Source organism: Heteronotia binoei, chromosome 17, assembly GCF_032191835.1.
Source record: "Heteronotia binoei isolate CCM8104 ecotype False Entrance Well chromosome 17, APGP_CSIRO_Hbin_v1, whole genome shotgun sequence".
Classification (NCBI taxonomy): Eukaryota; Metazoa; Chordata; class Lepidosauria; order Squamata; family Gekkonidae; genus Heteronotia; species Heteronotia binoei.
In genome coordinates, this window is record NC_083239.1 from 55,611,364 (window position 1) to 55,632,533 (window position 21,170).

Here is a 21,170-nt window from a genome sequence, read left to right on the forward strand (position 1 = left end):
TTACGGGGTGGTTTGCCATTGCCTTCCCCAGTCATTTACGCTTTCCCCCCAGCAAGCTGGGGACTCATTTGACCGACCTCGGAAGGATGGAAGGCTGAGTCAACCTTGGGCCGGCTACCTGAATCCAGCTTCCGCTGGAATCGAACTCAGGTCGTGAGCAGAGAGTTCAGACCACAGCACTGCAGTACTGCTGCTTTACCACCCTGCGCCACGGGGCCACTTAGTGAGTGAAGGAAAAGGAAAGGTCCCCTGTGCAAGCACCAGTCGTTTCTGACTCTGGAGTGACGCTGCTTTCACAATGTTTTCACGGCAGACTTCTTACGGGGTGGTTTGCCATTGCCTTCCCCAGTCATCTACACTTCCCCCCCCCCCCCCCCAGCAAGCTGGGGACTCCTTTGACCGACCTCGGAAGGATGGAAGGCTGAGTCAACCTTGGGCCGGCTACCTGAACCAGCTTTCGTGTAACAGTTACAGATATTCATGGTCATTCCCACAACAGTAATAAGGTGTAATGTGGCAAGAGGATACAGGAGTGGGGTAGACTCTTGACAACAGGCCCTCTTTTCTGTCATTTGGAGTTTAGTTGTAATTCCAGAAGCTCTCCAGGCCACACCTGGAGGTTGGCAACCCTAGTTTTGCAGCTGCCTTTTCAGCCTGGAGAACGCCTTGGGCCCATAGGAAACCCTTGCGAGCACACTGAGAGGCTGCTTATGCAACAGCCTTCTGGGTTCTGAGGAAAGAGGGAGGGCTGGGCCCGCCCCGCAGGGACATTGTGTCTTCCTGCGGATTTGCCAGATGCTGCAGCAGCCACACCTGGCCAGCTCTGCATTTATGGCAAGGGCATCCCTTCCCTGAAGGCATCCTGGAGGACTTTGGAGAACGGGAGTATCTCTTGCTGCAGCCAAGGGAACTGGCAGCCCTCTGGCCCAAGGGGCTTTCTTGTTGTTTTAACATTTTAAATTATAATCTTAAATTGTTTTCAAATGGACTGTTAGCTGCCCTGAGTCCACTGGCAGACAGGGCAGGATAGAAAACTAAAGTAATAAATAATAAATATGTTGGGAATGCCTGGAACAGTTTTGAGGGTCTTTCTGTTGCTTAGGAAATGTGTCTCGAACGGGGAGACACATGCAAAGGGAGCGTGCGCTGAGCCCTGTTTGGCACACGAGCAGTCCAGAATGCCTCTCTCTCTGTCCCCCATTCCTCACAGCTCTGGCTTCCAGGCACATGGACCTCAAGCAGGTGGAACTGGATACAGCAGCTGCAAAGGTGGATGAGCTCTCCAAGCAGCTGGAGTCTCTCTGGACGGGCAGCGCTGGGCAGGCCAATGTCCTACAGAAGGTACGGCACGGGGTGGGGGGGAGGCTGGGGGACTGGGGCCTTGCTGGAATGCAGCTGTTTTGGGGGTGGATGGGGAGACATGAGCAGCATGGGGGTGGCGGGCGGGGGGGAAGAGTTGGTGGCTTCTGGAGCATGGCAGGGAAGCCAGAGTTTGCACCTTGTACTCAGGAGATGCTTTGCAACCTCATGGGAGTGTAGCCCTGTCTAGGGATACATGCTGATGGTGAGGCACTGCTGTGCTTTGGGGATCATGGCCATTAGAATCTGAGCTGATGGTTTCCTTCTAAAAACTCTGGCCCCACTGGTGGACCTCCTGATGACCCCTGGGTTTGGGCCACTGTGTGACACAGAGTGTTGGACTGGATGTACCATTGGCCTGATCCAACATGGCTTCCCTTATGTTCTTATGTGTGGGGCAGGGATGCTCTGTATTCTTGGTGCTGTGGGGGGGGCACAGTGGGAGAGCTTCTAGTGTCCTTGCCCTACTGATGGAACTCCTGATGGCACCTGGGTTTTTTGGCCACTGTGTGACACAGAATGTTGGACTGGATGGGCCATTGGCCTAATTCAACAGGGCTTCTCTTATGTTCTTATGTCTGGGACAGTGATGCTCTGTACTCTTGGCGCTGGGGGGGGCACAGTGGGAGGGCTTCTAGTGTCCTGACCCCACTGGAGGACCTCCTGATGGCCCCTGCATTTGGGCCACTGTGACACAGAGTGTTGACCTGGATGAGCCATTGGCCTGATCCAACATGGCTTCTCTTACATCCTTATGTCTGGGGCAGTGATGCTCTGTATTCTTGGTGCTTGGAGGGGCAAGAGAGGGAGGGCTTTTCTGGAGTTCTGGCCTTGCTATTGGACCTCCTGATGGCAGCTGGGTTTTGGCCACTTTGTGACACAGAGCCTCGGACTGGATGGGCCATTTGCCCGATCCAACATGGCTTCTCTTATGTTCTTGATGCTCTGTTTTCTTGGTGCTTGGGGGCGGGGGCGACCATGAGTGGGCTTCTGGAATTCTGGCCCTGCTGGTGGACCTCCTGATGGCACATGCATTTTGGTTGCTGTGTGACAGAGAGATGGACTGTAGGGTCCATTGGCCTGATCCAGCATGGCTTCTCTTCTGTTCTTATGTGTGACACAGAGTGTTGGACTGGATGGGCCATTGGCCTGATCCAACATGGCTGTTCTTATGTGTGACCCAGAGTGTTGGACTGGATGGGCCATTGGCCTGATCCAACATGGCTTCTCTTCTGTTCTTATGTGTGACCCAGAGTGTTGGACTGGATGGGCCATTGGCCTGATCCAACATGGCTTCTCTTATGTTCTTATGTGACACAGAGTGCTGGACTGAATGGGCCATTGGCCTGATCCAATATGGCTTCTCTTATGTTCTTATGTGACACAGAGTGTTGGACTGGATGGGCCATTGGCCTGATCCAACAGAGCTTCTCTTATGTTCTTCTGTGACACAGAGTGTTGGACTGGATGGGCCACTGGCCTGATCCAACAGGGCTTCTCTTATGTTCTTATGTGACACAGAGTGTTGGACTGGATGGGCCATTGGCCTGATCCAGCAGGGCTTCTCTTATGTGACACAGAGTGTTGGACTGGATGGGCCATTGGCCTGATCCAACAGGGCTTCTCTTCTGATATTATGGCCTGTTTGCCCAGAAGTTCTTGGCTTGGAACTTGAATTATTCTGCACAACATAAATGTACGCTGACAGTGTCAGATCTGGGAGGCTAAGCAGGGCTGGCCTGGTTTCTGCTTGGGTGGAGACCCATCAGGGAAGTCCAGGGTTGCTACACAGAGGTAGGCAATGGCAAACCGCCTCTGAACGTCTCTTGCGTTGAACACCCAGTGGGGTTGCTGTTGATGGGAAATACCTGCAAACTGGAATGCAGTAACACCCTGCCTGCCTGCCTTTATCCCATGTCCCAAAAGGGTTTTGTGGGAATGGACCGGCTACTGTGCCCTTCTTTCTCCTCCCCTCCACCGGCATCTGACTCCCTCGCTGGTGGGTAGTCAGGACTGAGGGAAGGGGAAGGAGAAGCAGCGGGTGGGGTGCCAAGTTTGGGTAGTGAGAAAAGTCCTGGCTTAGGACCTTTGAGACCAGAGTTCAAATCCTCACTCAGTCATGGGTAGCTTTGGACCAGCCATTCCTCTCAGCCTGAGCTACCTCTCAAGGCTGTTGTGTGGACAGAAAGGCAGGCGAACCATATTCTGGGTGTGAGTTTCTGAGAGGAAGGGATAAACAAAGGGTTAGGCGGTTGTTTGGTGAGTCCTGAACAAGGTAGATGGCAGCAGGGGGACTGCCTTTTCCACAGCCGGGGTTTGCACAGGAGGTGGTGGCGGCTACAAGCATAGCCAAGCTTCAAGAGGGGATTGGATAAACATATGGAGCAGAGGTCCATCAGGGGCTATTAGCGGCAGCTTATCGTTGGAACTCTCAGTCTGCGGCAAGTGATGCTCTGTATTCTTGGTGCTTGGGGGGGCTCAGTGGGAGGGCTTATAGTGTCCTGGCCCCACTGGTGGACCTCCCAATGGCACCTGGGTTTTTTGGCCACTGTGTGACACAGAGTGTTGGGCTGGAGCGGCCATTGGCCTGATCCAACGTGGCTTCTCTTATGTTCTTCTGTCTGGGGCAGGGATGCTCTATATTCTTGGTGCTTGAGAGGGCACAGTGGGAGGGCTTCTAGTGTTCTAGCCCCACTGATGGACCTCCTGAGGGCACCTGTTTTTTTTGGCCACTGTGTGACACAGAGTGTTGGACTGGAGGGGCCACTGGCCTGATCCAACATGGCTTCTCTTATGTTCTTTTGTCTGGGGCAGTGATGCTCTGTATTCTTGGTACTTGGGGGGGGCACAGTGTGAGAGCTTCTAGTGTCCTGGCCTCACTGATGGATCTCCTGAGGGCACATGGTGTTTTGGGCCACTGTGTGACACAGATTGTTGGACTGGATGGGCCACTGGCCTCATCCAACATGGCTTCTCTTATGTTCTTCTGTGACTCAGAGTGTTGGACTGGATGGGCCACTGGCCTCATCCAACAGGGCTTCTCTTGTTCTCATGTTCACTTCACCCTGTCTTTGCTTTTGGCAGGGAGACAGGCTCAACACCAGTTCCTGGCCCTCTCAAGACCCCCCTGCCTGGACGGCCCCCGTCACTACCTCCCTGCCCCATCCGTCGCCGTGGAAGAGCGCTTCCCTGGACCCCTCAGAGAGCTACTCTCCCTCCTACTCCTTTGGCGAGAACTCTCCCAGTTTCTCCCCAGTGACGTCCTACAGCTCCTCACCCAATCAGCTCCTCCCAGCCAAGTCCACCCTTGGTCGGCCCACGTCCCCACGGCCTTCCATCTTCCTTCAGCCCGAGCTGGACCGAGCCTTGACTCCCCGGCCAAAGGTGCTGCCAGTCCCTTACGAGACCATGCCCAGCCCCATGGGCCACCCCTCCTCCCCTCGCTTTCACCGGTCAGCGGGATCCTTGGAGCGACAGTACGATTACAAGCCCTACTCGGGGCCGACTGGCCGAGCGGGGTCTCCGCGGATGCCAGCAGAGGGCTCGGGGCCTCCGATGTTTTTCCCCGACCGAGCGCCTTCTCCACGGCCGCCTCTGCCTCCTCCGTATGAAAACCACAGCATGTACCCCTCCATGCCAAACACCTTCCCGCCGTTCCGGGCTCAAGGTAAGGGCCAGAGGCAGTGTTCCCTCTAAGCTGAAGCCAAGTGGCACCTTTAAGACCAACCAAGTTTTATTCGGCATGTCAGCTTCCGTGTGCTCTAAGCACACTTCATCAGACAGTAGTACGGAATGGCAAGCAGTCCTTACAATAGAGAAAGTGGGCAGTTAGTATGCAAAATCGTGGACATTTTTTAGCAGATTAAAAGAATCACAAATTGGGGTTCTTTTCTTTTTTTTCTTTTTTTGATTTTTATCAATTTATTGTTATAACAATGACACAAACAAACACACACAAAAACGCAGCAAGGTTGGTTTATGCTAGGTACTGGAAAACTCAGCAGATACCAAAAAGAGAGGAATTCCTTCAAAAGTTGTTTGAGACAGCTGAAATGGGTTTTTTTTAACAGTTAGGTTGAACGAAGGAAATATGCAAGAATGTAAAGCAACCTGGAAGCCATGATATGATTGGCTGAAGGTTGTAAGATAATTTATGAAATAGATATTGGGTAAAATAGTGTGGTTTGACAAATAGAAGGAGATGGAACTCAAATAAAACTGGTTTATGAAATGTAAGCCCTTGAAACAGACAATGATGGAAAATGATGTATGTAAATTAGTTTGATCCTTATTCTCTAGTGTATATTGTATATGTTTTGTCAAATTGGGGTTCTTTTCATCTGCTAAAAAAAGTCCATGATTTTGCATACTAATTCACTGCCCACTTTCTCTATATTTAAGACTGCTTGCCTTTCCATCCTATTATCTGATGAAGTGTGCTTCTAGCACAGGAAAGCTGACATTTCTGAATAAAACTTGGTTGGCCTTAAAGGTGATACTTGACTCCTGATTTGTTCTACTGCTTCAAACCAACACAGCTGCCCGCTTGGATCCCTCTAAGCCGAGTTACCATGAGGCAGCTCACATGTTTTTGTCTTAGCTCAGGAGAAATGGCCCCAGAGCAAGCTAATTGCTGCAGGAGTTCACAACTTTAATGCCAGCAGTTCACAAAGTAGAATTTTTGCCCACAAGACTCCATGGCTTAGGGGGAGCATTGGTCAGAGGTGTGCTGCAATTTGCAGGGTGGAGATAGGGATGCCAGCCTCCAGCTAGAACCTGGAGATCCCTTCAGTATTATAGCTCCAACATCACTTTTCCTAGAGGAGAGGGCTGCTTTGGAGGGAGAGATCCAGGGCAGGGGTGGCCAACAGTAGCTCTCCAGATGTTTTTTTTGCTTACAACTGCCATCTGCCCCAGCCGGCATGGCCAATGGCTGGGGCTGATGGGAGTTGTAGGCAAAAAACACCTGGAGAGCCACCGTTGGCCACCCCTGATCTAGGGCATTGTGCCCCACAGAGGTCCCTTCCCCCAAATCTCCAGGGATTTCCCAACCTGGAATTGGTATTGCTAGGCAGAAATGTCTAGCATTTTTAAACCATTTAGAAAAACCAGATGATGTATTAACACAGAGGATAGTTTCCTGTTTGTGTATATTGTCAGTCTTAATGTGCTTTGGAAAAAATCACTAGTTACTGTTGGGGGGCACTTAGTTTTCTAAGAATCCAAACGTCCACTCTTAAAAAAAAGAAAGCAGGTTGCCAGGTCCCTATGAATACAGAGTACACCGGCTGTGCCGAAAGTCAGAAGTTCCTCGATAGATTTCCAGGAGACGAGCAGGATCAGCTACGCAAATGCGTAAAAACTGCAGGATGAATGGTGCAGAATGAGCCATTGTGGCAGAGCATCTGCGTGGCTTGCAGGAGTTGCAGATTCAATCCTTGCAGTGAAAGGATCTTGGGGGGGGGGGGGGGATCTTGGAGGAGGCCTTTTCCAAGCTGGGTCCTTAGAGATCTCTGGAGAAAACTCTCTGAGCTAGTGAGCCGGAGGGTCCCGCTGGTGTACACAAAGGTGTGAGATCCATGCCGATCTTGCTGACGAAAGTTCCTCTCTTCCTGTTCAGAGTTTTGTTTGAACGTCGGGGGTGTCTCTGTCTTTCTGTCCTTCTGCAGATGATTTGGTGCTTCGGAGGAGAGCGCAGAAGGGATGGAACGAGTCCGATCTGGACGTGGCGTATGAGAAAAAGCCCTCCCACCCGGCCAGCTATGAAAGTGAGTGTGGAAACCAAAGTGGGTGAGGGCCCAAGGGTTGGTTAAAGCGCTTTGGGATGCCCAGGTTCGAATTCCTGCACTTTGCCACTGAAGAAGAAGAAGACCGCAGATTTATACCCCTCCCTTCTCTCTGAATCAGAGACTCGGAGCGGCTAACAATCTCCTTTATCTCCTTCCCCCACAACAGACACCCTGTGAGGTGGGTGGGGCTGAGAGGGCTCTCCCAGAAACTGCCCTTTCAAGGACAACTCCTGTGAAAGCTATGGCTGACCCAGGGCCATTCCAGCAGAAGCAAGTGGAGGAGTGGGGAATCAAACTCGGTTCTCCCAGATAAGAGTTTGCACACTTAACCACTTCACCAAACTGGCTCTTTGGTGCTTGCTAGGTGACCTTGGACCAGTCCCCCACTCCCAGCCTAACTACCTCACCCGGGGGGTTGTTGGGATAAAGCCGAAAAGGTTGTCAGCCGCTTTGGGGCCCAGTGGGGAGATAGGTGGGATATGAGTACAGAAAATAAATGCGGTCAGGAGAGCAGAAGGGGGGCTGAAGGCAGCATTTGATTGGCTCTGCATCCCAGCTTCCTGTCTGGGGGCTGGAAGGAAGGAAGCAGCCGGTCAGAGGGCACCATAATGGGTGGAGTCAGTGGGCAAGAAGATGCCTCCATCTCCAACGGCCGTGTTTCTCCGTGCAGGAGGAGACCCTCACGGGGGGATCCGCCAGAGTGCCGCTGGGCTGCTGCTGGCCCCGTGGAGGGAATCCAGTCTGGACGGTGGGGGAGCTGGGCCAGGCAAGGTGAGTAGATGCCCTCTCTTGTACAGCTCTGGTTTATTTCCATGGGGCTAATGTAGGGAGACTTCCAATGAATCGTGGCCCATGAGGAGCCTTGGAGGCAGGGCAGAAGTGCTAAAAAGAGGAAATTAAGAGGAATCTTTCATGGATGCATACATCCAGGCATTGGAATTGTGGCAGAGCATCCACTGTATAATGGAAGCAAGCTGGGCTGGGGGGGGGTGGTCTTTCTGGGCTCCGAAAAAGGTAAAGGTAGCCCCTTGTGCAAGCACCAGTCGTTTCGGACTCTGGGGTGACGTTGCATCACGTTTTCACGGCAGATATTTTTACGGGGTGGTTTGCCATTGCCTTCCCCAGTCATCTACACTTTCCCCCCAGCAAGCTGGGGACTCACTTTACTGACCATGGAAGGCTGAGTCAACCTCGAGCCGGCTACCTGAACCCAGCTTCCGCCGGGTTTGAACTCAGGTTGTGAGCAGAGTTTGGATATTTGCAATACTGCAGCTTTACCACTCTACGCCATGGGGCTGCTAGACAGACAGACAGAAATGTGAGTGGAGGGCACGGCTCACTGGCAGAGCCCCTGCTTGGCATGCAGAAGGTCCCCGGTTCAATCCCCAGCAGCACCTCCAGTTAAAAGGTCCAGGCAGGAGGGGATGGGAAAGACCCTTCGCTGCTTGAGACCCTGGAGAGCCGCTGCCAGTCTGTGTAGACAAGACTGACTGTGATGGACCAAAGTTCAGATTCTGTATAAGGCAACTCCATGTGTTGAGGAGGGACCATGGCTCAGTGGTAGAGCCTCTGCTTGGCATGCAGAAGGTCCCAGGTTCAATCCCCGGCATCGCCAATTCAAGGATCAGGTGGTAGGCGATGGGAGAAACCTCAGTAGACAATACTTTTGGCATTGATGGAATCAGTGGTCTGATTCGGTGTAAGGCAGCTTCCAGGTGTTCATGAGCGTGTGCAAATTCACCTTTTGCTTCTTCTCCCTAGGAGGAGCATTATGGGATGCACAGCGCCACTTTGCCCCGGAACTACAAGGTTTCCCCGCTGGCCGGCGAGCGCCGCTCCGAGAGCTCCTTCCGCCGGTCGCTGCCCGCCAATCCGACAGGCACTCTGCCTCGCAACTGGCAGTTTGCCCAGCAGCCCATCTCTCGCATCCCCATGCCGCCCCCCAGCCCCCAGGGTGGCCGCCCCAAACGCCACAAGCCCCTGCCCCTCTCCATGATCTTCCGGCTGCAGAACGCCTTCTGGGAGTACGGCGCCTCGGGCACGAAGCTCCCCCTCGCACAGGGGCCCCCAGCGTCCTCACTGTTCCGATCCCTGCAGAAGCAGATGCCCCATCAGCCCCTCACACCCCCCCAGCACCATGGGAGGATGGCACAGTCCGGGAGTGAAGGTGAGTGACCCCCAAGGGCAGGGAGAGGCACACCCCCTGGTGTGTTGAGCTGGACCACGTTGGGAATACAAGGAACGACTACTGTAATGTGCTGGCTAACAATATTTATCAAAATCATTTGCAAATATCTTGTGTTTCGCATCTCATTTATATATTTTATTGAATTTTGTTAATATCAGTATTAATACTCATATACAATTAATTAATCTTATGGAATCAGGTTATAAACAAGCATAAATACTTACATACATACAATAAAATATCTAGTGAGAATTTTAAGTATATATAGATGTGTCTAGATATGCAGACCATTTTCTATCCGAGGAGAGAGATCAAGATGAAAACAAGCTTAAAGTTGTGCTTCATATTATGACAGAGATCCATTTTCATATTTCAATATGACAAAAAAAGTCCAATGAGCACCCGGATGTAAGCTCATTTCGTCAGTGGACTTTCTCAGGAGTAATCTTTCATACAATTCTTCCAGGTTACCTGCCTTTGTTACAACCCAATGTAAATGCTCTTCTGCACCATCTTCAAGTTCTTTCATCCTGGAATCAACCAAAATACTGACAACAAGGCATACCACAAAGCTGAACGGAAATACATAATACTTGAGATTTTATATTGTTGAGAAAACTTACCACTCAATAACACTTAAGTGCATGTACTTCTATTGGAGAGCCAGTTTGGTGTAGTGGTTACGTGTGCGAACTCTTATCTGGGAGAACCGGGTTTGATTCCCCACTCCTCCACTTGCACCTGCTGGAATGGCCTTGGGCTAGCCATAGCTCTGGCAGAGGTTGTCCTTGAAAGGGCAGCTGCTGTGAGAGCTCTCTCAGCCCCACCCACCTCACAGGGTGTCTGTTATGGGGGGGGGGAAGGGAAAGGACATTGTGAGCCGCTCTGAGACTCTTCAGAGTGGAGGGCGGGTTATAAATCCAATATCTTCATCTACCTCACAGGGTGTCTGTTGTGGGGGAGGAAGGTAAAGGAGGTTGTGAGCCGCTCTGAGACTCTTCGGAGTGGAGGGTGGGATATAAATCCAATATCTTCATCTACCTCACAGGGTGTCTGTTGTGGGGGAGGAAGGGAAAGGAGATTACGAGCCGCTCTGAGACTCTTCGGAGTGGAGGGTGGGATATAAATCCAATATCTTCATCTACCTCACAGGGTGTCTGTTGTGGGGGAGGAAGGTAAAGGAGGTTGTGAGCCGCTCTGAGACTCTTCGGAGTGGAGGGCGGGATATAAATCCAATATCTTCTAAAGCCAGCCCAAACTATTTTTTTTGACCAGATGCACAAGCCTTCTGGAGTTTGCTGGCCTTTAAGGCTCTCTGCAATATTTTTATTGGAAGCGAGCTGTTCTTATGGATGGCCAGTTGCTCTTCTGCCCTCTCTATTTAATTATTTACATCCGGGTGCTCATAGGACTTTTTTTGTCATATCGAAATGTGAAAATGGATCTCTGTCATAATGTGCCGTACAAAAAGATATTTGCAAAGGTTTTAAAATGATTTTAATCAATATTGTTAGCCAGCACATCACAGGAGTTTTTTTTGGGGGGGGGGTATTCCCTGTCTTATATAACTGTGATCCCTTTTTGTTGATTATACGGACCATGTCGGGAAGCAAAGCGGAGTCGGTTCTTCTGAAATGAACTCCCCTCTTCCGCATTCTGAGCAGAGCACGAATTGCCACAGGCCAATGGAACAAACGCTCACTTCTTGGCCCCGGGGGTTTGTTGACGGGGGAGGGGAAAGTTGTGGCAAAGTCAGGACAGAGAAGGGTCCCTACCTGGAGGCGTCCAGTCTCAACACATAAGTTGTGTTTAAAGCAGGGGTGTCAAACATGCGGCCCGGGGGCCAAATCGGACCCCCCCCTCGGGGGGCTTCTATCAGGCCCCTGAGCAACTGGCAACTGCTTCCTCTTCCCTATCTCTTGCTTCCTTCTGCATCACAGCTTGCTTTGCCAGGCTTGCTCAATTGTACAGCAGAGCTACTGAGCCAAGCCTCTCTTCCTTCTATTGACTGAGGCTCCTCCCCCCACCCAGTCCATGAGGAAGGGACTTTTTTTGCATTACCTGTCTTATATAACTGTGATCCCTGCAAGTGGAGGAGTGGGGAATCAAACCCAGTTCTCCCAGATAAGAGTTCGCACACGTAACCACTACACCAAACTGGCTCTCCAATAGAAGTACATGCACTTAAGTGTTATTGAGTGGTCACAGCTTGCTTTGCCAGGCTTGCTCGATCACACAGGAGCTACAGAGCAAAACCTCTATGTTCTCCATTGGCTGAGGCACCTTCCTTGAGGAGTGAGGGAGGGATAGCTTGCCTTGCCAGACTCTCTCAATCACACAGCAGAGCTACTGAGCCAAGCCCTTCTATTGGCTGAGGCTCCTCCCCTTCCTGGCCCCCTGAGGAAGGAAAGAAAGAGCCAGAGCTTTCTTTGTCCAGTTCCCTGGATTGCATAAGAGAGATACAAAGAAAGCAACTTTAAGACTGAGTGCTCATGTTTTAAGCATGTTTTATTTTAAATATTTTTTTTAAAAAAATCTTTAATTATGTTTGTCTGTGTCCTTTATAAAGTTTATATCCCAGCTACCTAATCTTAAATAGGTACACACATGGCCTGGTTTGACATGATCCAGCCTGACAAGGTCTCATTTACGTCAGATCCGGCCCTCATAACAAATGAGTTTGATACCCCTGGTTTAAAGTCTAATCTTTGCAATCCAGCAGTTAGAAACGTCAAGCTGGAAGGGATCTGAAGGGTCATCTAGTCTGACCCCCTGTACAATGCAAGAAATTCACAACTATTCCACCCTCCTTCTCTATGGCCCCTGCTCGATGCCCAGAGAAAGACAAAAAACCTTCTGGATCCCCAGACCTATCTGGCTTAGAGAAAAATAGCTGACTGACCACAAAGTGGCAATTGGCATTTCCCTGGGTGTGTAAGAAAGGACCACAAGAACAATCTTACCCGGGTGTGTAAGAAAGGTCTATCAGAGCTAAGCACTGATACAGCAAGTTCCTGCTCTCCTTTTCATGATCTGCCTAAGTTCACAGGATCCTCATTGCTGTCAGATGGCCCTTGAGCCTCTGTTGAAAAACCTCCAAGGAAGGAGAGCCCACCACCTCCCAAGGAGGAAGCCTGTTCCACTGAGGAACCGCTCTAATGATCAGGAATTATAGAGTTGGAAGGGACCTCCAGGGTCATCTAGTCCAACTCCCTGCACAATGCAGGAAACTCACAAACCCCTTCCCCTAAATTCACAGGATCTCCATTTCTGTCAGATGGTCATCTAGCCTCTGTTTAAAAACCTCCAAGGAAGAAGAGCCCACCACCTCCCAAAGAGGAAGCCTCTTCCACTGAGGAACCACTCTAATGGTCAGGAAGTTCTTCCTAATAGAATCCTAGAGTTGGAAGGGACCTCCAGGGTCATCTAGTCCAACTCCCTGCACAGGAAACTCACAAACGCCTCCCCCTAAATTCACAGGATCTTCATTGCTGTCAGATGGCCCTCGAGCCTTTGCTTAAAAACCTCCAAGGAAGGAGAGCCCACCACCTCCCGAGGAAGCCAAGGGACAGCTCTGTCAGGAAGTTCTTCCTCCTGGTGTTTAGTTTTTCCTCAGCTTGGGAAGGGGGTCTGTGTATATGAAATGATTTCCAGTATCATCAGTAGTTATTTATTTTTTCATTCAGTTTAGAATCATAGAATTAAAATTTTGGAAGGGGCCTAAAGACCACCCAGTCCCAGAATGACCTTGGGCATTCCTGACAAATAATTATCCAGGCTCTGGGTATGGCTACTAGTCATGGGGTCTGAATTCACATCTGAATCCCAGAGCCAGGAGGCAACATCAGGGGAAGGCCTCGGCCTCCGTGCTCTATTGCTGGCCCTCCAGAGGAACAGGTTGGCCACTGTGTGAGGCAGGAGGCTGGACTAGGTGGACCCTCCCTGGTCTGGTCCAGCAGGGCTCTTCTGAGGTTCTTCTCAGGGGAAGGTCTCGGCCTCTCTGCCCTGTTGTTGGCCCTCCAGAGGAACTGGTTGGCCACTGTGTGAGACAGGAGGCTGGACTAGATGGACCCTCCCTGGTCTGATCCAGCAGGGCTCTTCTGATGTTCTTCTCAGGGGAAGGCCTTGGCCTCTTTGCCCTGTTGTTGGCCCTCCAGAGGAACTGGCCAGCCTCTGTGTGAGACAGGAGGCTGGACTAGATGGACCCTCCCTGGTCTGATCCAGCAGGGCTCTTCTGATGTTCTTCCCAGGGGAAGGCCTCGGCCTCTCTGCCCTGTTGTTGGCCCTCCAGAGGAACTGGTTGGCCACTGTGTGAGACAGGAGGCTGGACTAGATGGACCCTCCCTCCCTGGTCTGACCCAGCAGGGCTCTTCTGATGTTCTTCTCAGGGGAAGGCCTAGGCTTCTCTGCCCTGTTGTTGCCCCTCCAGAGGAACTGGCTGGCCCCCGTGTGAGACAGGAGGCTGGACTAGATGGACCCTCCCTGGTCTAACCCAGCAGGGCTCTTCTGAGGTTCTTATGCTTAAACACCTTGAAGGCGGAAGGTGTTTTCCTAATATCCCATCAGTCTCACCAGCTAATTAGTTAAAACTATGGCCCATCTACTCCAGGATTAGTTAGAACTATGGACTTTTCCAGCTCAGGTATTGATTCCTTAGCACCCGACACTTGATCGCTGTGGGAGAGAAGTCGCTGTGGGCTCCTGGAACTGAGTGCAAGACATTAATCTAGATTTGTGGCCTATTTTTTCCTAGAAATTAAACCCTGTTGGTCTTCCTGTCCTTGTCACTAGGCAGCAGCAGAGCCGTGCCCATGGAGGTGGCAGCGGAGCCAGTCCGCATGGTGCCCATCACCCTCCTCCCGGGCGAGACGGAGCCAGAACTGGAAGGCCTCCTGCCGGGCAGCGAGCCCCCGGAGGTGGACGAGGTGGCACGGCCGCTGAGCCCCACCCGGCTGCAGCCGGTTCTCCCGCCCGAAGCCCAGAAGGTGCCGGAGTTTGAGGAGGTGGCCCGTGTCCTGGCGGAGATGCCCCGGCCTCTGAAGCGGCGCGGCTCCATGGAGCAGTGCCCCACCCCGGCTCTGCCCCCCACCCACAAGAAGCAATACCAGCAGATCATCAGCCGTCTCTTCCACCACCACCCCCGCAAGGAGGAGGCTGTACCCGTGGGCGAAGCACCCTCCCCTGCAGAGCTCATGCCCATCAGCGAAGCCACCGAACAGAAGGTGCCGGGGACGTCCCTGGGGCCAACACCTGTGCCTCCACCCCAGAGCCCTGCAATTGGCACGCCTGTGGAGATGATGGAGAGTCCAGTGACTGTCTCCCCTGTTCACAGCCCTGTAAGTCCTTTTCTCTCACTGTGGCACATTTCTGGAGCTGTGCAGCCGATGCGCGTATCCCAATACCCTTGCTGGGGCACAGCCTCTAGCACCAGTGCCTGAAAGGGAAAGCCCTCTGGTCAACTCCTTCCACCGAGGGAACCGCTGGCCCCAATCCGTGGTGTTGGACATCCTGGGTGACCATGTGTTGTGTGCCTCCTACAATGGGAAGGCACTCTGCACATGCTTAGAGGACTTATTCTTGTTAATAAGTGAGACAGTTTTGTGCTGTGGTTAAGTGCGTGGACTCTTATCTGGGAGAACCGGGTCTGATTCCCCACTCCTCCACTTGCAACTGCTGGAATGGCCTTGGGTCAGCCATAGCCCTCACATTGTCTTTAAAAGGGCAGCTGCTGTGAGAGCCAGTTTGGTGTAGTGGTTAAGTGTGCGGACTCTTATCTGGGAGAACCGAGTTTGATTCCCCACTCCTCCGCTTGCACCTGCTGGAATGGCCTTGGGTCAGCCATAGCCCTCACATTTTCCTTGAAAGGGCAGCTGCTATGAGAGCCAGTTTGGTGTAGTGGTTAAGTGCATGGACTCTTATCTGGGAGAACCAGGTTTGATTCCTCCACTTGCACCTGCTGGAATGGCCTTGGGTCAGTCATAGCTCTTGCAGGAGTTGTCCTTGAAAGGGCAGCTTCTGTCAGAGTTCTCTCAGCCCCACCTACCTCAAAGGGTGTCTGTTGTGGAGGGTGGGGGGAGATAAAGGAGATTGTGGCCGCTCTGAGATTCAGAGTGGCGGGCGGGATATAAATCCAACATCTTCTTAAATCCAATATTTATTTATCTGATTTGATTTGATTTCTAGCCCGCCCTTCCCATAGAACAGGCTGATGGTGGGTTGCATTGTGAAAACAGCAAAAGACCGATTTAAAATATATAAAATCTAAAATTACAAAGACTAAAGATGGCAGATTCTGCCTCACAGACATGGCCTCTTGTCCAACTCCAGCAGGTCTTGTAGCCCTGGGATGGAATGAAGGGAGGAGGCCGATAACAAGTGACGTCCACTGCCTCAATTAAAAGCCTGGTGAAAGAGCTCTGTTTTACAAGCCCTGTGGAATATCTTCTAATCACACATTGACAGTGCTTTATTTCTACAGATAGAGGGGGTTTGGGTTTGTTCCCTCTAAGCTGAGCTAGCGTGAGCCAGCGCACAGATTTTTAGCCTCCAGCTCGCACGTTTTTGTCTTCGCTCGGGAAGGATGACCACAGAGCAAAAAAACTGATGCAGGAGCTCACCGCTTTAATGCCAGGAGCTCACAGCTTTAATGCCAGTAGCGCACAAAGTAGAATTTTTGCTCACAAGACAGCATCTTAGAGGAAACATTGGTCCCCTTCAAGCCTAAGTCTACATAGGAAGGGCAGTGCACTCTGTACACGTGCCAAGGCATGTGTGTGCTTTACGACTCCTTTGCCTGCTCCTGGAATGATGGTCCCGAGAGAGTCCACCTTGTTGCCTCCTCCGTAACCTTCTCCCTCCCCTGGTTTGCGTGCAGGAGAAGCGCTCCGCCCTGCGCAAGGTCTCCTCCCCGCGGAAGCGGCCGAGGCAGAGGGCCCGCCTCAACCCCCTGGTGCTCCTCTTGGACGCGGCCCTGACCGGAGAGTTGGACGTGGTGAAGGACGCCGTGGCGGAGGTGAGAAGGCGCAGCCGGCGGATCGGCTGGGCTGGATTGGGAGCGGGGCCTTCTCAGCGGGGAGTCAAGCTGCGGAGCTTACGTTCAGCAGATGGCAAACTTTGGTCCTGACCGTTAGAGCAGTTCCTCAGTGGAACAGGCTTCCTCGGGAGGTGGTGGGCTCTCCTTCCTTGGAGGTTTTTCAACAGAGGCTAGGTGGCTGACAGCAATGAGGATCCTGTGAATTTAGGGGGAGGTGTTTGTGAGTTTCCTGAACTGTTCAAAGTTTTGCAGGAATGCTTCAATGTCCTCCCCTTCCTTGTACAAAGGGTACTTTCGTCTATCCCCTTGCACTGCAGCATCTGGAGGAAGCGGCCCCTTTTCAATTTTTGCAAGTTCAATCTCATGCCAGCCTCATTTTCTCTCTTTCCAGCTCCATTCTTTCTTTCTCTAATTCTATTTTTGCTGTATTTTCTTCTTTTAGCATCCTTTCTTTCTCTAATTCTATCTTGGCTGTGTTCTCTTGCTTTTGCAGCTCTTTCTCCTTTAATTCTACCTCAAGCTTGGCCTTCTCAAGGTCTGCCTGCTTAGGCTGCAGTTGAAGCCGCAAGGCCTCTTCACTTGGGACTGCCATCTCTCTTTCTGGGGTTTTCTCCTCAGATATCAGACCAACAGCCCATTTGAATCTTTGCTCTAGGGACAGGTGTGTCCTCCGGCTTTTCTTTCCCAGACTGGAGGAGCATACACTAACTATCTAGCCTCACTATCCAGTTGACCCGAGCTAGGAGATAAACAAAACACCCTTTCACCACCTTTACTAGACCTTACTTGGTCTTGCCAGCACCTTCAGAAAATGTGGCTTCCTTAAGCCAGCAGCAAAAAAATCTTATCAAGGCCAAATGGCACTCTGCCTTACCAGGGTCCGAACTAGTCCATCCCACCGCTGCCACCATGTCACAACTCAGGGGGGTCTTACCAAGTGCTGCCACCACTCTGGGTTAAGGGTTCCCCTGGAGAAGGCCCAGAGTCCCCTCCCAAGCCCTTCAGGCCTCCTGTAGCTTAGGCCAAATAATAGGCATGAGGACCAGGCAGAGTGAACACAACAACAAAAAGGTTTATTTTAAAGTCAGTGCAAGATAAATTAGCAAGGTGCATAAAACAGTAAAAGGGTGAAGGGAAAATAAAAGTCCTAACGCATCTTAATTTATAGTCCCTAAGCTACTAACCAGCACTCACCCCTTCCCTTGGATGAGGGAGCTTTCCCCGGCTCAAGCTCTTCAGGCACAGCCTACCTCTAACTCAGCCTTCCAGGGAAAGAACACCCACTTCCTGGGGTGGGCCTTTATATTCTCTTCCCAGGCCCCACCCCTCTCTGGGCCTGTTTCCCTCCAAAGCCCTTGCTACCCAATCAGAGGGACAGAGGGGATCCTGGGAGATGTAGGCTTTTCCCAGTAACTCCTAAGCAGGCTTCCCTGGGGCCTGCAGGCCTCACTAGGCCCAGGATCATGACAACTCACTAGAAGTAGAAGAAAAAGCCAGATGGGGGCTGAGCTCGCTCCAGGAGGCAAGAGATGGTGAGAGCTGCTGAAAGTCAGTGAAAGGGAAACATCACAAAGAGCTTATGGCAGAGGTGTCGAACTCATTTGTTATGAGGGCCGGATCTGACATAAATGAGACCTTGTTGGGCTGGGCTGTGTGTGTTCCTATTTAAGATTAGGTAGCAGAGAGATAAATTTTATAAAGAACACAAGACATACACAAATACATCTATTTTTAAACTTAAAACATGCTTAAAATATTAGCACTCTTTGATCTTAAAGGTGCTTTCTTTGTATTTCTCCCATGGGCTCCAGGGATGGGCAAAGGAAGCTGTGGCTCTTTCCTTCCTTCCTCAGGGACTGGGTGGGGGGGAGGAGCCTCAGTCAATAGAAGGAAGAGAGGCTTGGCTCAGTAGCTCTGCTGTACGATTGAGCAAGCCTGGCAAAGCAAGCTGTGATGATGCAGAAGGAAGCAAGAGAGAGGGAGAAGGAAGCAGATGACAGCCTGTTGCTCAAGGGCCTGATAGGAGTCTTCCGGGGGCCTGATTTGGCCCCAAACTGCATGTTTGACACCCCGGGCTTATGGAATCCTGTGCGGTAGGCAGATTTTTCTGATGAAAGTTTTCAAATTGTTCTGCCCTCACGGTTCCTCACGAGCCCTACCTTCAAATTCCCCCCCCCACCCTCAGCTGAATGACCCAAGCCAGCCAAACGACGAGGGCATCACAGCGCTCCACAATGCCATCTGTGGTGCCAACTACAACATCGTGGACTTCCTCATCAACATCGGCGCCAACGTCAATTCCCCCGATAGCCACGGATGGTGAGTCTCGGAGAAGGGGGGGGAGGGTCGCCCCCTGCCCCGTCACAAAGGCAGCTGCACGTCCCACCATCCTCCGTGCCAATTGCCCCCTTCCCCTCTTCACTCGTGTCGCCCGCCCTCTCAGGACTCCGCTGCACTGCGCCGCTTCCTGCAACGACACGGCCATCTGCATCGCTCTGGTCAAGCACGGGGCAGCCATCTTCGCCACCACCTGCAGCGACGGCAGCATGGCTATCGAGAAGTGCGACCCTTACCGGGAGGGCTACAGCGAGTGCTTCAGCTACCTGGCAGGTGAGGGCCCTTGGGGCAGAAGGTCGAGAAAGAAGGACTTTTCTCCCTCTCTCACAACACTAGAACTGGTGGTCTCTCCATGCAGTGAAGGAGCAGTAGGCTTAGAACAGATCTAAGGGGAAGTCCTTCTTCACCCAAAAGAGCCACGAACACGTGGAATTCATTGCTGCAGGAGGTGGTGGCAGCTACAAGCACAGACAGCTTGAAGAGGGGATTGGATAAACAGACTGGAGCAGAGGTCTGTCAGTCACTACTATCTGGGGCAGGGATGCTTGGCACTTGGGGGCAACAGTGGGAGTGCTTCTGGAGTTCTGGCCCCGCTGATGGACCTCCTGATGGCACCTGTGTGACACAGAGTGTTCGACTGGATGACCCATTGGCCTGATCCAACATGGCTTCTCTAATGTTCTTATGTCTGGGGCAGGGATGCTCTGTCTTCTTGGTGCCTGGGAGGGCTTCTGGGGTTCTAGCCCCCCTGGGGGACCTCCTGGTGACACCTGGGTTTGGACCACTGTCAGACTGGAAGGGCCATTAGTCTGATCCAGCATGGCTTCTCTTACATGCTTATGTACGTCTATTTAGACTTCCAGTATGCGTCATTTAGAAGATTCAAGGTAGTTTGAATGTACCTGATCTAGTATTTTTGTATTGTATTTTAAAAGCACCTTTTCCCCCTTTTTCTCTCTGCCTGCCTACTTCCTTGGCATCTGGTAAGCTGCATGTAAAATGTAAAACAAAAAGCAAAACTTTTAAAACCAGTGCAGAGCCATTTTGGTGTAGTGGTTAAGTGTGCGGAGTCTTATCTGGGAGAACCGGGTTCCATTCCCCACTCCTCTACTTGCACCTGCTGGAATGGCCTTGGGTCAGCCATGGCTCTGGCAGAGTGGTCCTTGAAAGGGGAGTTGCTGTGAGAGTCCTCTCAGCCACACCCACCTCACAGGGTGTCTGTTGTGGGGGGAGAAGATATAGGAGATTGTGAGCCACTCTGATTCAGAGAGAAGGGCTGGGTATAAATGCAGTCTTTCTTTCTTTCTTTCTTTCTTTCTTTCTTTCTTTCTTTCTTTCTTTCTTTCTTTCTTTCTTTCTTTCTTTCTTTCTTTCTTTCTTTCTTTCTCTCTTTCTTTCTCTCTTTCTCTCTTTCTCTCTCTCTCTCTTTCTTTCTTTCTTTCTTTCTTTCTTTCTTTCTTTCTTTCTTTCTTTCTTTCTTTCTTTCTCTCTCTCTCTCTTTCTCTCTTTCTCTCTCTCTTTTTCTCTTTCTCTCTCTCTTTCTCTCTTTCTGTCTCTCTTTCTCTCCCTCCCTCCCTTTCTCTCCCTTTCCTTTCCTTTCCTTTCCTTTCCTTTCCTTTCCTTTCCTTTCCTTTCCTTTCCTTTCCTTTCCTTTCCTTTCCTTTCCTTTCCTTTCCTTTCCTTTCCTTTCCTTTCCTTTCCTTTCCTTTCCTTTCTTCTTCTTCGCAGCAGTCACAAAATAACAAAAACGAAACAGTTAAAAAACCTATGTTCTCTGTTAGGCATCCATTCTTGGTTTTTAGGGGCTAGCAAGTCCTAACAGGAATGGATTCTGGGCTGATCAGCAACGGTAGTTTGAATGCACTGCAGTTGAAGAACACTTCTCTCTTCCTTTCTCTCCACCTGCAACTATTGACACAACAGCTTGTGACGGGGCACTCTCATGCGTATTAATAATAATAATAATAATACAATTTTATTTATACCCCGCCCTCCCCGCCAAGGCAGGCTCAGGGCGGCTTACAGACGCACTGACGCCCCTGTTTGTTGCAGATGTGGAGCAGAACATGGGGCTGATGAACAATGGGGTGGTGTATGCCCTCTGGGACTACAGCGCCGAGTTCAGCGACGAGCTGTCGTTCCATGAGGGGGAACCTGTCACAGTGCTGCGACGCGACGGCCAGGAGGAGATGGACTGGTGGTGGGCCTCTCTCTACGGCCAGGAGGGCTACGTGCCCAAGAATTACTTTGGGGTGAGTGTGGCCTTTGGGGTGCATGCTTCCTGTGGGGCTGGCCAGAAATCATTGGAGGGGGTGGTCCTAAAAGCCCCTGCTGCTGTTGGAGAGCCAGTTTGGTGTAGTGGTTAAGGGCGCGGACTCTTATCTGGGAGAAGTGGGTTTGATTCCCCACTCCTCCACTTGCAGCTGCTGGAATGGCCCTGGGTCAGCCAGAGCTCTCTTATCTG

General features: G+C 51.4%; 1 protein-coding gene across 1 annotated transcript in view; it reads left to right on the plus strand.

Annotated features, from left to right (window-relative positions):
• Window positions 1-21,170, plus strand: part of PPP1R13L (protein phosphatase 1 regulatory subunit 13 like) — a 28,182-nt gene that overhangs the window by 5,044 nt on the left and 1,968 nt on the right. The window contains exons 2-11 of the mRNA XM_060258293.1: window positions 1,211-1,341; window positions 4,444-5,026; window positions 7,029-7,127; window positions 7,819-7,919; window positions 8,910-9,315; window positions 14,128-14,672; window positions 16,211-16,348; window positions 18,555-18,688; window positions 18,813-18,979; window positions 20,759-20,958. Of these exons, the coding sequence (XP_060114276.1) occupies window positions 1,211-1,341; window positions 4,444-5,026; window positions 7,029-7,127; window positions 7,819-7,919; window positions 8,910-9,315; window positions 14,128-14,672; window positions 16,211-16,348; window positions 18,555-18,688; window positions 18,813-18,979; window positions 20,759-20,958 (2,504 nt within the window). The remainder of the gene's footprint in view (window positions 1-1,210; window positions 1,342-4,443; window positions 5,027-7,028; window positions 7,128-7,818; window positions 7,920-8,909; window positions 9,316-14,127; window positions 14,673-16,210; window positions 16,349-18,554; window positions 18,689-18,812; window positions 18,980-20,758; window positions 20,959-21,170) is intronic.